Raw genomic sequence first — 14,760 nt, forward strand, 5'->3', positions numbered from 1 at the left:
TGGCCGAGCGGGACGACTCTATCGTATGTTGGCTCACGGTCCTAGATAAGGCCATGGATAGCTTATTTTTTTTGTGACCTTCGTAGAGGTCACGGGTTCAAGTCGACTATCACCATTGTTTACTTGATAATTATTCCTGCACATTTTCAACCCTGCATTTGTTCAGTCAGACAATGGGAAACCTTTTCAAAATAAAATTGTTTAATATTGATACATCTGATTTAGGAACCTACACGTAGAACATTTGACACTGAAGATATCCTGCTTCTCATTACTTCCCACTGATGAAGTCCTCTTCATACATAGCTTATGTCTCACACCATAAATGGGCGGAAACTTCTTGTACTTGCCATCGGTAAAGATAACCGTCGACGGCAGACCCCGCGCACCCTCTACCGGATGTGCCCGTAGTTCCCTCGATTCAAAGTTTCCTCCCATAAAACACACCAGTCATATTCGGTGCCCACATTGTACTTCAACCATCAACAAAGCAAGATTCACCTCATTCAATTCCATATCCCCTTCATCTGGGAACACAATCTTCACATTTGGTCATAAATCGTCAGGGCGAAGTAGAGGTTCCATTATCCACGACTACTATTACAGTCAAAAACCCCTAATGGTATCTGCCATGCGTCACGGCTGCTCTTGAAGAAAAAACACAGCAGCCCAATATCGAGAATGTGGTATCAACCAACTTTGTCGCGCGTTCCAAACCTATTCCATGCCTTTCTTCCTTCGGCACTGTCCTCAACGCAACATGGCCAACTGAGGTCATGCTGTGCTGTCGTTCCCTTCCCCCCTCCTCCTCCACCTCGAAAACATCGCTAAAACGCAAAAGCCATCAATTGCGTGTCATGTCGTCGTTAGGTTGAGTAGCGAACCAAATCCACCTCCGTCGTCCCCTTCCGCTTCCTCCCTGCGGCTGTACAACTTGCTCCCCTTTTTTGGTTGGTTGCCGCTGCATCTCTATAGCAGATGGGAGAATCTGCATCCAATATGTTCAATGATTATAGCTGATCATGTGTTCAAGCTATCCAGTAGCATCAACTCATGTAGTAGTGCTTATTTGTGTGTTGTATGCACAAACGATTCTCTGTGGCGAGGAATCATTTTGTCTAGAAGGTATCGGTCTCATTGCTAGCGACTGTGCCAAAGGTGTCTAGATAGTCAGTCAGCTTGCGGCTCAATTACTGTAAATGTAATGTGCTTACCTCTCTTGCGACGTCGCTCTTCTCTGGCGGCTTCCTCCTCCGCACTCTTGGGGGTCATGGCTCGCGGCCCGGAAGGCCTACGCGCAGGCATGCCACGAGCACCGCTGAGATTGCGGTTCTCCGGCTTAGGGCTGCCGGTGTAGTTGCTAGTGCTGGCGGCGTGTGTGCCAGGGCCAGTGCCGTAACCACTCTCAACACTGTTGTAGGGAAGAGGGCTGCTCTTCAAGGCCAAGTTGGAGATTCGCTTCTTGGCGGGCGTATGGGTCATCTCATCCATGGGCTCCTTAGGCGGCCTGGGTGGGCCAGCTGGGGAGGAGGACGTGTAGTAGTCGCCACCTGTCGCGGGGGAGCCATTGCTATAGCTATTGGCATTTGGGGGGAAGCGGTGCAAGCTGGTGGCTGAGCCGGCCCAGTCTGCAGATCTGGGAGACATAGGCGTATCGTAGTCGTATGCTTGGCTTTCGAGGGCAGCTTTGAACCTCTCAGTCTGTCCTTGACGAGGCTGGGGGTGTTGGAGATTGACCGAGTTACGGTGCGCCTTGTACTTGGGGTCCTCAGGGGTCATGTAGGTGGCAGGAGGATCCAGGTGCGGGGGCTGAGGAGCTGCAAGATCCTGCTGCGAGAATCCAGAGTGCAGTTGGTCACTGCCGCCAAACTCATTCTGGTACCGGTCGTCGTATCGTAGATCGGATCCAGATCGGGATGGAGGATGTTGCAGGAACTCGTCTTCGTGTTCCTTCTTGCTAGAGCCGCTGCCCCGGAAAGCCTTGCTTACGCTTGTAGCCGTCGACTCGGACCACCGAGAAATCTTGGGGAACCAGCTCGATGACCCCCTCTTATGCTTTTTGCCCTTGTCCGTTTTGGGAGTGTTGTCATTGCTCAACGATGCGTTCTGAGCGGCCATGGGTTGAGGAGGAGTGCCCAAGGGCGCAGAACCGCCACGAGAGAACTCCCGAGTCGGTGTAAGCATACCTTGAGGCTCATGGTGGTTGTTCTGGGAGATGTACTCCTCCTCATTGTCTTCGTGAACGGTGCTGATGCGGTTTGGTTCGTAGGCCATCTTGGAAGGCCCGCGAGATTGGGCAAAGGATGACATCCCAGAGTGGCTGCCCTGGCTAGTGGTAGAGGTGCCAGCCTGGCCTTCGGGCTCGTAGCCGCGATCCTGCTCGTACTGCATCTCCGGGGTGAGGTTCTCGTAAGATGGCCGGCCGCTAACCATGCCGGGTCTCATAGTCTGTGCTTTGAGTGTGTCGACCTCGCCCAGTAGCTGCATGAGCATGTCCTCGATCCTGCTGAGATCGTTGGCGCCCTTGTTGCTGAGGCCCTTGAGCGCCTTGCGGAAAAAGTTGCTCTTCTTGGCGGTCTCATCGAGAGTGCTGTTCTGAGATGCAGCGCTGTAGCCCTTGACAGAACGAGGAAGGCTGCCAGGGTAAGCACGGGAGCCGGCGACGGCGTTCTTGACCGTCTCGTCAGTGTTCTCCTGGACCTCCTTGATGATGACGTCCTCGGTGTTGGCAAGAAGTTTCTTAAGGTCATCAAAAGAGTTGCGCATTTCAGCCGCAGAGCGGACCAGCGTGACGAGAATCTCCGTGTCACGAGCGCTCCGTTGAGCATCGCGGACCATGAGCTGAGAATTTGTTAGCCATTTTCTTTTCATGTCCACAATACCGGGATACTCACATGTTGCATCAAGGCAATAATGTCCTTGGATTCGATCCTGTCGATACCGTTGCCAGTGGCGGCATCGTACAGCGGCGAGTTCATGCCCTGGGAAAGACCGCTCAGGTGTCGTGAGTGCTGAGGTGCGAAGAAGGGGTCTTCTGCATTCATATCGCCAAAGGGCATCATGGCCTTGCTGGTGGGCTGCATATTGGGCGAGTGGATGGGACCTTGAGAAATGTAACCCTCATCCAGGTTCTTGTGCCCACCCGGACTGTTGGCGTGGTACCCAGCAGCATAATCTTCGAATCCTCTGCCACCGAGCAGGTCGGGATGATCGACGGGGCTCGCGCCATCATAGGGATTCGTAATGACAGTATCGCGCTTTCGCTCAGCCGATGTGCGTCGCCACTCGTCCTCATGCTCTCCACTGGCTTGTCGGTGGTGAGCCATGGCTGCGCCGGCGGCGGCTCCCATGGCGGCACCGGTAGCGGCCATCCCATAACCACCGTGGCCGCGCGGGCTGTGCTTCTCCGAGTTGTACTCCTCGTAAGACTGGTCATAGTCGCTCTGGCGAGGCGTGCCTTGGCGAGGGGTGATATCGCCGGGCCAGTGGTCCCCATCGTTGTGGTCGCTGCCGCCGAGCGGCTCGCGGACCAATGACGGATTGGTCAGCGCATCGTCGTCTACATATCCGACCTCAGGCATCGGGTCGTCAAATGTCGGCATGGCACTAGCACCCATCTTGGGCTTGTCCTCGAGGTCGAGACGGTCGACGCTGTGTGCCGGGGTGTTTGCTGGCTCCCGGCCTTCCATCGCTCGCTGTTTGAAGGACTTGTTTCTTGTGACTCCCTCGGGAACCCATTCTTCAGCATGTTCCTCGTCGACCTCCTCCACTGTCGGTTGCTTCGTCTTGTCTTTGGCGGCCTTGAGAGCAGCAGCTGCTGCGCCAACCGCACCAGCGGCAATTGCCTTTTCGGAGGCAGTAGGCGAGTGCCGTGTAGACGTAGAAGGGGAGTTTCTGTACCTAGCAGGAGCAACCTTTCTACCATACTCGTCCAGGTCGTACTCTCCAGCAAACTCTCTTGATCGGTGGCTCTGGCGGCTCGAAGTAGGCGTGCGACTGCTCTCGCGCTCACGTTGCTCGAAGAACTCCCGCTGGTCAGCGACAGATCTCTTTTCTGGGCTGACATCGCGCGAACGGGGCTGAATGTTGGACTGGTCATCGTAGGAGACATTGGAGTCTTTGGCGTATGACACGTAGGATTCCGGTCCATAGGAAACATTGGACTCGTTACCGTACGATACTTGGGAGTCCCTGTAGTCGTATCCAGAGCCCGTGGTAAGTTGAGACTCAAGCATGGAGCCGTCCACGAGTGAAGCTACGTTGGACTCGACACCGTTTGGAACATGAATAATGTTGGGATTCGCAGCAATACCACGCACAGCCTGTCCGGTAGAAGTTGCGATCTCGCTGCCCTCCGTGTACTGGCTGTTGCGGTAGTCTTGTCCACTTCGGACGCTACGATCATCCACAGACTGCTCATCGAAGCCCCGACTCATCACATTACTTGGTACTGACGCCGGAGAAAGGGCTCTCAGATCAGTGTGGGACGCTTGAGACTTGGTTGGCGAAGCGGTCCCATGCGACATCCTCGAGTCACGCTGGGCAGCCGTTTCGCTACCAGCCTCCGTGTAGCCGGACACACTGTAAATTGGGCTCAACCCACGTCTCTCTGGCTGGTAAGGGACATATTTCAACGGAGGCGGCACATCCTGCGTGTTGTAGTAGTCGTAATCGCCAGAGTCCACATAGTCGCCTTCGCTCTCCGTGACACGGCTTCGATCGTCGTAGTCGTCGTATTCATCGCGGATTTGTGACGAAGGACTTTGGCTGAACTCCGAAACCTCGCTTTGCTCCAAGAAATCTCCGGTTCGTGACCGAGACAGTTCTCTCAAATCCCCGTGAGAGATATTGGCGTGCTTCGTGCCTAGAGTCTGTTGCAAATTGGTCATTGGTGCTGCTTGCGTTGGCGTTGGCGAGGAGCCAAGGGAGGCGTTGCCCCGGGCAACCTCCTGGACAGAGGCTCTCTCCTCCATGGCGGAATGGGGACGATCGGTATCAGCCGAAAGAATTGAGGTTCGCGTCATTTCGGAGGGATTGATCTCGCTCATTAACGGCATTGGCGGCGCGGGAACCTCTTCCTCGTGGAACTCTTCGTCGTACTTCTCGCGACCTACACTTCTGCTTCGAGCTGAACCATCAGCACGCCGGCGCCTCCGCTGCCTTCTATCCTCCGATGACGGCGATGCTGCGTTCATTGCGGCAGCGGCAAGCCCAGCTGCTGCTGCACCTCCAACGGCGGCCTTGAGCGCGCCATCACTCCGCCGTGGGGTATCGTCAATGGAGACAATGGATGATTCTTCCACCGATTCGCCTGCAACGCTTCGGGGAGAGTCAACATAGTCGTGGCGAGCTTCCCGGTCTCTGCGTTCTCGATGCCGGCTGTCGCGACCGGCTTCGCTGCGCTTATCGGCGGATTTGCGTCGGTCTACCCCCAGTTCCTCGCGAGATAGAGACGTCCCTGTTCCTGTTGATGTGATGGAGCTGCGGCGGCTTTCGCGCTTGCTCTGCTCTCTCTTCAATGCGCTCAATTCTGGCAGAATAAGTCGACGAATGGCATCTTCTACCGTTTCGAGTAGTTTCGGGTTATTGATGGACGATTTGGAAGCTCCGGAGCGGACCGAGCTTTGGTCGTAGGAACGGTGGCTGGCAGAAATGCTGGATGATAAAAGACTGGAATCTGCCCCAGATAAAACAGAGTCAACATGGCCCCGACTGGAACGTCGTCGGGGTGATCGCGTTCCTTCCGATTGCTTCTCGCTGACACTGCTTGTCCGACTCTTGCTCGAACGGTGCTTGCGATCTTTGTCTCTTGAGGATCTTTCCCCCGACACCTTTCTTTCGCCGCTGTGTCTTTTGCTCCTACTGCTCTTTGCATGATCAGCTATCGCGGCGCCAGCCAATGCGCCTGTGACGCCGGCCGCCAGCTCATTGCCCCGCGACGTGCTCTTACTGCGTCTTTCGGAGTTCTTTGTTAATACTGTTGAGCCAGAGCCATCGAGAAAGCTGTCTTGGGGGATTGCCGAGATGTCGGACATGTTGGGAGCCAGGTATGAAGACTGAGCATCAGCATCGGGAATCAATGGACTCGCCGGCCGACGACGCCGTCCGCCGCGGTGGTCAATTTCAATGTCGATTGGGTTTCTCGAGACATTAGACTCCTCCGTAGCGGAGGCGTAGGACCGCATGCTGTCGGCGTCCTCGCCCTCGAGAGCTTCAACGTCGAGGTGCGAGGAGGTTGCTGTGGTGGACGGCAGAGGCACACGGCGGGTCAACGAGGCCTTGCGGGTGTTACCCTTGGTCTCGGTGATTTGGATATGGTCACCGCGGTGCTTCTTGGACGGGGTCAGGCGCACGCGGACGCTGGGTTTGCGTTCGACTGTTCCCTCGGGGCCAGGCTTGCCACCCTCGAAATACTCAATGAGGAGGGACGTCTGAGAACGATTGGCCCTGTGGCCGCGGGTTTTGATGGTGACAGGTGTGCCGTCGTCGGGCAGAGAGTAGTGGGAAGCTTCGTCGTTTGGCCTGGACACATCGGTCGCCAGCTCGGTGGGGGTGACGGAGTCGGTTTCGGTCGGGGCAGGGAGTGGAGGAGGCTTATTCGAGTCAACACCCATTGTGGTGCGATGCTCGAAGGCCTCGGCGACGGAGGGGCTGTTGATGCGCGGGCGCGGATGATGAGTGCCTCGATCAGCGGCTCACACCTCTATTTTGGATCTCGTCCTTTCCCTCGATCGAGGAAAGAAGGAGAAGAGAAGAGGTGAGGAGAGGAGAGGGTGGGTGGATTTGCCGGCTGTCGTCCAAGGTGGGCAAGGATTTGTTGTGGGTGTAGTCGCCGTCAAGACATGAGGAGCACTTCGTTGCTGCGGGGAGGGTGTAAAAAAAAAACTGGGCGGGCTGGGCGAACAAGCTGTATCTGAAGGAGCTTTCACACCTGGCTGCGAGCGAGACACTGGGATAGAGAGAGAGAGAGAGAAAGCCGTTGCGGTTCGGCGATGTCTGCGAAAGGCAGCGAACGGAATATCCCCCAAAGAAGGAAGGAAAAAAGACACAGAGAGACCTGTGGCCGCTTATGCCACAAACAACGCAGTGCGCAAATAGGACCCGAAAATAAAAAAGCAACGATGTTAGTTTGAAATTGCGGATTAACGTCGAGGGACGGCTGAGTGAGAAGAAGGAGCTCAGAATTGGATGGCGCAAAGGAGGGAAGGCCAAGTGGTGAGAGTGGAGGGGTGAGGCGAAGGTGTGAGGTTCGCAAACTGGGGTGGCTGGGGGGTCAGGCCGTTGCTTGGGTGTTGTTTTTTCCCCGGCGATGTTTTTGCCCCAGTTTGCGGATCTTTCTTGGTAGCTGAACAAGAGAGGCAGGTAAGCTTCCAGGGGTCTACCGGCCTGTCTCTGGCCTTAATTTCTATCCGTGTAGCGCCGTAGTTGACTTTTTCTTGTCTTTGGGCAACTCTTTTGTCGTCGCGGAGGAGAAACAGGTATCGGCGAAACGGAACGAAACAAAGGTATGTGTTGGTTCGAGGCAAGGGACAAGTGGTGACTCTAGCGAGTGATATCGGGTGCAGCGAAGAGAAGGATATTGGAAGCGATGTCGAATATAGCAAACGGGCGGGAACGATAGTAGCTGAGCAAAGGTACAGTAAAGAGCAGATAAGTAAGGTATCCATCCATACTTGATGAGGTATCTTGGAAAGAGGCAAGCCGGGGGGGGGGGGGGGTAAGCAGATAGAGGCGACAGGCGATGGACAGGCGACCTGACAATCTTGGATGATGCAGGCAGGCCGCAAGACTGACAGACAACCTGGAATCAGCACGCACAGAGAGAAGCACACAACAGGCACACAGGCACACAGGCCAGCCCAAACGGACAGGGAAGTGCGGTCGAGAGGGGGGAACGCTTCGTCGGGCTCTGCCTGGGATATCCTTCCCGTCCAAGCTGACCTTCTGCGACCTGTGCTGCACCTATTTTGTTTACTCGGTACAAGCGGGCCACTGCAATTATCTACGCCCAAGGTATGTACACACGTAGCGCCGAGGATGACGGCAACGTGATCGCGGGAGCGGCTGGGCTGGGCCGGGTTTTGGGTCTTTGGGCTGGGACAAGGGATGGCAACAGCCAACACCACCGTGACAACCATCTACATAATAGGTGTATTCGTACCTACCTTACCTTACGGAGTACCTTTCCACACTTACTTGGGCCGCAGCAAGCAACCGGACACACTGGCAATCTTCTGTCCAGTCCCTCCCCTCCTCGTCTCAACTGTCCATGGCCACAAAAGTTGACGTGAGAATCGAGAAAAGCATCAGATTGAGAAAGAGATTGGTCCGTCCACCAAGTGTGATGCCGTGACAGGGTGGAGATGGTTGATGAGTTGTCCCTCGCTCGCTTCCCGAAAGGAGCTTAAGAGGCACCAGAAGCATGAGGCGACGGGCCAATTGCCGCCGCAGGCCTGGGGCGTGTGGGAAATCGGGTCCCTGCAGGCCTGCAGAGCGTCCTGCACGCTTCTCAACTTCGAATGTGGTCGAGCTGTCGAGGTAACCAAATGTGCCTTACATCTTCACATCCCTCCTCTCACAGTACTCCCAGGTGAAGACAACTGAATGGTTAACGTAGGAATACCTGGTGTCGTCTGTCCAGACTACAGTGCCCTCGTGGCTCATGTGCAGTCCTTCTGTTGCAACGGGGCTGGAACCACTCAGCGGGATAGAATGCACCACACATCTCGGCCCCCATGTCACGTCTGCTCTTCTAGCTGTTTGAACTCGGTCAAACGCTGCATTGTTAGAGGTCCGATTCCTCACCGCCGTTATGTCGTCCCGCGCAGCCGTTTGCTCAGCGTTGGAACCTGTCCTTGCCTTGACCCTGCGTGTCCGAAACGGTTCCCCTTTGGCCATTGTCTTTGTCGACTTCCTACCCATTCCATTCCTATGGGTATCTCGACATGAGGATACTGTTCACTGTGTTCAGATATCCATCATACCGGCCGGGGTCACTTCGATATCTCGATGCCTTTGCCACAACCTTGTCTATGGCTCCGAAACACTCTCACCCACCCCGGTCACTCCCAGCCCCTCGACCAATATAGATAGATAGTCTTACAATCTTCCTCTGCCACAAAGAGACCAACTTTCCGTCTTTTCTCTATTATCCCTTTCGTACGAGAACAAGGTTTGACAAGCATTTCTTCCCTCTCCCAACCTCCCCTCTCTCTGATCACCTCACAAATGCAATTTGCAAATAGACGCCAGACGCCATCGGGACGGGCTTTTCCCACTTCTGTCACCTCTATCCACCTGTGCTCAAACGGGATCCCCTGGAAACCGGGCCCCCACAGCACACCAGAGGTGGGACTTGCGTGGGCTGGCTCGGGCGCCTGTTTCCAAGAGTGATGTTTCCCGTCTTGAAGTGCTAAACCAAAGCCAAGTGGGTTCAACCTCTTTTTTGGCTGGGCGACGGGAGGATACCGATCATCCACTAGACAAGGGTCTCATCGTCGGCGCCACGAGAAAATAGTCTCGAGGTGAAAACCGAAAATAAAATTGGCACGGGGAACCTTGCCGGGACAGAGCCACCACTGACGGGAAGTCTGAGTGACACTTTTGACACTTTTTTTTTTCGACCTGGCGGCACGCTGGCTTCTTTGTGACGAGGTATTGATCAAGACTTGTTCGGAAGATCATGATTGAACCTCGAGATTAAACGTCTGAAACATTTTCGTCCGTCTGTTGCAGACGGGCGCCGCCTTGTGAACCGGGCAACGAGTATGACTTCCCTGCTGCCCCCCAAGACCTTTCACTTGAGTCCGAGCTCGAGCTCTTCCACACTTCCAACATCGAATGACGTTCGTACGTCATCTCACAAGAACAAGCCGCGGCCCCCAGAAACACACGGACGCTGCTACAAACAGGGGATACGATATTTCAGCTATCCGATGTGCCGATTCCCATCCCTCCCATCACCGCCTCCCGTTAGTGGTCACTGTCTCAGTCCTTCATAGAGAATCGAGTGCGCAATTTAGGTAAGTCGAGTAAAGGAGGCAAGAAAAAAAAAAGAGAAAAAAAAAAAGGTTGAAACCCAATACGGGTAAATCGCCACTGCAACCAAGCGAAACGGTACTCCAAAAACCCGCACACCTCAGCTCTCGTCTGCTTCGTTCGACCCCACGAGGCCTCGAAAACAAACGGAATAGTCCGATTTGTCCACGTACTCCAACCGGCGGTGGCGAAGGCGCACCTCGACGGGGTGGCCCAGACTCGATGGACTTTCCATTGCTCCTCCGTCTGGGGTCGGCGGCTCATGCCGGTCATCCCGCTTCCCTCCCCCGACCTGACCACGCCCGTTTGTAAAGGTATGTTGAGTGGTCAAGAAAGGTTGATGTGAGTGCATCAAGATGGGTTCGAATTCGAAGCCATAGGAGCACGCTGCATATCCAGAGTCTAGGGGCTTTCACGGTTTCAACTACCTACTCACTGCGAGCCATTGGACTGCATCGCTGCCCCGTCTCTGCAGTTGTCCTGCAAGTCAACTTGAGCGGGATTTCATCAGCGCCGTCTGTCGTACATGTACGGATAGTTGGCCTGGGTTCACTTTCGTGGCCCCCAAAATGGGCAGCATCACCTTCCGTTTGTCGCCGCTCAAAAGTTCTCCCTGAAACGAATGCCACCCGAACATGTTGCCTCCAGGACACATACATCGGCATCCCTCCATAGCTTCTTCATTGGGTATCGGCCAGGGACACTTTTTCTGCCGCCCTCCCGTTCTCTTTCCCCCCTCCTTCCAGCTCGTACCCGACTGACCACCAACGCTACATCAAATGGCAACCGCATATCCACCCTGCTGTGCGACATGTGAACGCCGCCCCCTGATGGATAGGTGCAGTCGTTGTGTACCGCCGGCGGCGTAAGTCATCCATTGAAAATCAAAACTAAATGGTCTGAAGAGAAATCAAAGAAAACATTAACACATCACAAGTTCAGTCAAAGTGAAGCCTCAGTTTATCAACCAATGCCAATTCCCAATGATGTAGGCTAAGTGTATTTAGCAACGAGGATCCTCCGCTCTGTGGTATCTTCTGCCTCATTTCGCAATACGTAAGGGTTATGCCTCATACTATGCGTTTCGTATCCCCCTTTTTTTTTTGTTGGACCGTAATGCTCTATCGTGAATCTGTACATAGGAAAGAAAGCATGCCAATGCAATTCTCTCCACCAATGAATGCTGCTCCCAAGGCATACGCCATATTCTTTCCATTCCTCCCACACTTCCCCAGTCGCTGCTAAGAAGCAAACGATCCCCTTCTACCTCCTCATGTGCTTCGCACTCTTGTTGGGACGCGCTGCGTACAGCTGTGCCGCGGCCTCCTCCGTCTCAGCGTTATCCAGCAGCTCCGCCACAGTAGGGTTGTCGTTGAAGTGCGTAGGCAGTCCGCCGCCCAGGATGGTTTTCGTTGCCTCAACACGCGCCATGAGAGACCACGAGTCGATGAGTACAACTGTAGAACCTAGACGAAGCTTCTCGCGGTACCCGAATGCGCGGTTCTCGCCGTCGTCGTCGTCGCCCCTGCGGCCCGCGCCGGGATCGGCCTTGGTGCCGCCCGTGTGCGGGTTGAAGGCCGGACGGCTTGCGCTCGAGTAGCCCGGCCCCTTTCCGTGCTCCAAGGACGAGACGATGCTGGTGAACTGCTTGCGCAGGTGTCGTCTGTCCCTGCGCGCCGTCTGCTTGACGGAGGGCTTGGAGGCCTCGGCCATGAGGGCGATGAGCTTCTTGGGGTCGTACTGGAGGTTCATCGGCTCGCCCGTCTCCTCCTCGTGGTCGCGCGCCGCCTCGAAGATGAAGGCGATGTTGAAGCCCGCGCTCGCTTGGACCTCCACGTCGGTGCTGTCGAGTTGCTCCACGAAGGCTTCGATGGCGGAGTAGACGTTCTCGGTGATGTCGTCTACTTGGCTGGCAACGAAGGCCCAGGCCTCGAGCGCGGAGGTGACGACGTCGCCACTGTCTGCCGCGCCGACTGATTCACCGTCGCTTTCCACGATGGTGACTAGGTATTCGAGCAGCTCGCTTGCTGACTCTTCGCCACCACCGCCGTACATCGTTGTGACTGCCATGGCCCAGATCGCGGCCGCCTTGACGTCGTTGTCGTCGTCGTCTTCAAGGGTCTTCTCGAGTTGCGGGTAGATGTCGTCGAACAGGGAGTCTGATGGCGTGGTGAGGAGGGTGGCTGAGAGAGACTTCAGGGACATGAGGCGCTCGAGGGAGCTACCTCCGGACCTGGTGTTCTTCATCAACGCTGTGACGATGTCTTGTAAGGAGTTGCTGACTTGACGGCCGCCGTAGTGGTGTTTGACAAGGTGCAAGTAGGACATCAGGGTCGCCTCGCGTCTCTGGGTATTTGTCCGCTTGCGATCTTGCAGCTCGACGATGCGATCCTGTAGTAATTGCGCCCAGTTGGGTTCTGTTGCCTCGTCCAAAGCGGTGTCCGAGTGATTTGACAGGGTGCTCATGGTCATGCCATCGTCGTAATCGGAGTCGCTGCCTTCGTCTTCTGAGGCGTAGCGACTACCAGCGCGAGAATGTGCTGGCGAGTTGATCTGAGAGTGGCCAGGAGAGACGTTGGGCGAGTTTCTCATGGAGGCGCGAGCGGACTCGGGGCGTGATTTGGCCTTCTTGGAGACGGTCTTGCCGCTCTCGCGAAGAACCTTGAGTCTGAGGTCGTGCATAGTGGCGACGGTGTAAGGTGGAATGTGTGTGTAAGAGTGGTGTGTAGAGTGTAGAGAGAGAGAGAGTTGCTGTGAGCGGAACTTCTCGTGGGAGAAGACCTGTATATGTGTGGGTTGCCTGATTTGTGAGAACCGGGGTCTAGGACCTTCTGTGCTTGTAGCGCGGTGGCGTTTCTTTGAAGATGGTGTTGCTTCTAATTGTGTTTTGCGTCCTTCTCCAACAATCCATGGATGGTATTCGGCTTCTCTATATATAGGTCAGGGAGGAAATCCGGAGATAGGTCGAGACGCAAGGGTGAGTGCGTCGAATCCGGAGATAGGTTTGGACCGTACAAGTTGGTGATTACCTAGCGGCTCGACGAGTATTTGAGAGAGTTCAAAGGAAACCTCGGAAACTGGAAACTGAAAGATGGGCTTCGTGAGTCACCAGACCAGACCGTCTTTTCGGAAGTGAGGAGGAACTTGGGGATTTTTAGGGCAACGGTTGAAAAAAAATAAGTTGTGGAGGGTCGGAGAAGAGTGGTGAAGGTGGTGGGTGGCAGCGATAGAAGAAGAGGGTGGCATTCACATTTCATCAGAGGGGAACCCTTGATTCACCAAGGATGCCTGTCGGGTGTCGCACAGGGATCGCAGAAAAAGAGCGAGCGAGCGTTGTGGATGACGAATGACGAAAGAGACTTTTCAATCGTGTGTAGGGCGAGACACGCAGCTGGATGCAAGGTTGAGCTCGGGGACAAAGCAGCGGGATGGACAGGAACGGCGGCGGCGGCAGCAAAACATCCGGCAAACAAAAATCCAGACATCAGGCGCATTTTGCCCCTCCATTTCTGACATACTGCGTATTCATGCGTACTGCGTAAGGATACATCAGTCAACTTTTGTCACTCCACACGCTCGAGGTCAAGGACTCCAGGATGATGTCTTCCTGTGGGGGCAAAGTGGGCGTGGTCTGTCCGCTCGCGCATTCCTGGGAGGTACCCCTGTAAGCAGATCATCCCCCGTCCTTGGTTACGTGGTTGCGGACGGAGTGTGGTCCTCCACTCACTGTTGAACTTCTGCCCGTTGAACCGTAGTGTTCCGCATTCGAGGGAGAAAGAAAGCCACGGATGACTGTGATGTAGCTTGTTGCTTGCCTCAGGTAGGGAGTTACTGCGTATGGGGAGAACATGGGGCCATTCGGGATTGTGAGATGGATGGGAAACAGATGCGCATACAGGCGAGTTGAAGTGAACCCAGCCGGCATCATCTGACCGTTTCTAAGTCTAGACATTCACGGGCGGCACCAGTGAATCCCCCTCATCCCTGGTCTCTCATCCACCGCCTAACCAGATTCGTCTGAATCTCAACTCGTCCCTATGGCTTTTGTTAGCGATGGGCATGAAGGGAACCAGTGACAGTTTGCGACAACTCAGGCCACCCGGTGACAGATGAGCAGATGCAACCCGATCTGCCCCTAGGTCAACATTATGTCGATAAGGCAGGACAAAAATACCTATTGTCATGCGTGAGGTACACGACCAGTAGGCCTCAGCCGAAGCACGACTGTATCGTCCGCCTCGAGCAGACGTGGAGTAAGGCACATCGTCTGTCGCTCAATACTACTGCTGCCAAGGTACTTTCACTATTCTTTGTTATCATCATTTATATGTTGATGAGAAAATACTCTTTGAAAAGCGCAGTATGATAGTCATAATTACAGAATAATTCCAAGAAGGGAGGTACCTGCGTGTTGGCGTGTTCAATCACCGGGTTGGCACCTTGAGGTCTGTCAGGTGCTTCCTTAGGCCAAAAGATATGCAAGGGGGAGTGTGAGGTAGGTACGGATAAGGTAGGCAGATACCTTGGGAATTCGGCAAAGCAAAATTGGAGAGCGCGCACTTGCGCAGATTGGGCTCGGCGACGTGGACGGTAGGAGCTGGCCCGGGTTTGAGGATAGGTAGGTAATATACCAGAGTGACAGAGGCTGAGATGGCTTTTCTCAACTGAGGTGTTCGACCAGGTTGATGAGAAAGCCATGAGAGTCACAAGCGTGAATAGCTA

The 14,760-nt window shown here is 54.8% G+C and overlaps 4 protein-coding genes across 4 annotated transcripts; all 4 read right to left on the bottom strand.

The window, feature by feature from the left end:
- Positions 1-1,118: 1,118 nt before the first annotated feature.
- CCOS01_05963 (uncharacterized protein) lies at positions 1,119-6,614 on the bottom strand (the record flags this gene model as incomplete). The annotated part of the gene is made up of 3 exons (XM_060454137.1): positions 1,119-1,162; positions 1,215-2,841; positions 2,895-6,614. The coding sequence occupies 3 exons, from the start codon at positions 6,612-6,614 to the stop codon at positions 1,119-1,121; spliced, it is 5,391 nt and encodes a 1,796-aa protein (XP_060315909.1).
- Positions 6,615-7,178: 564 nt separating this feature from the next.
- On the bottom strand, positions 7,179-7,667 carry CCOS01_05964 (uncharacterized protein; the record flags this gene model as incomplete). Its single annotated transcript, XM_060454138.1, has 1 exon — positions 7,179-7,667. One exon carries the CDS (start codon positions 7,665-7,667, stop codon positions 7,179-7,181), a length of 489 nt encoding a protein of 162 aa, XP_060315910.1.
- Positions 7,668-11,301: 3,634 nt separating this feature from the next.
- On the bottom strand, positions 11,302-12,720 carry CCOS01_05965 (IFRD domain-containing protein; the record flags this gene model as incomplete). Its single annotated transcript, XM_060454139.1, has 1 exon — positions 11,302-12,720. The coding sequence occupies one exon, from the start codon at positions 12,718-12,720 to the stop codon at positions 11,302-11,304; it is 1,419 nt and encodes a 472-aa protein (XP_060315911.1).
- A 593-nt stretch (positions 12,721-13,313) lies between these two features.
- Positions 13,314-13,523, bottom strand: CCOS01_05966 (uncharacterized protein; the record flags this gene model as incomplete). Its single annotated transcript, XM_060454140.1, has 1 exon — positions 13,314-13,523. The coding sequence occupies one exon, from the start codon at positions 13,521-13,523 to the stop codon at positions 13,314-13,316; it is 210 nt and encodes a 69-aa protein (XP_060315912.1).
- Positions 13,524-14,760: the final 1,237 nt, after the last annotated feature.

Source organism: Colletotrichum costaricense (assembly GCF_030867565.1).
Source record: "Colletotrichum costaricense strain IMI 309622 chromosome Unknown Scaffold_5.1, whole genome shotgun sequence".
NCBI classification, from domain to species: domain Eukaryota; kingdom Fungi; phylum Ascomycota; class Sordariomycetes; order Glomerellales; family Glomerellaceae; genus Colletotrichum; species Colletotrichum costaricense.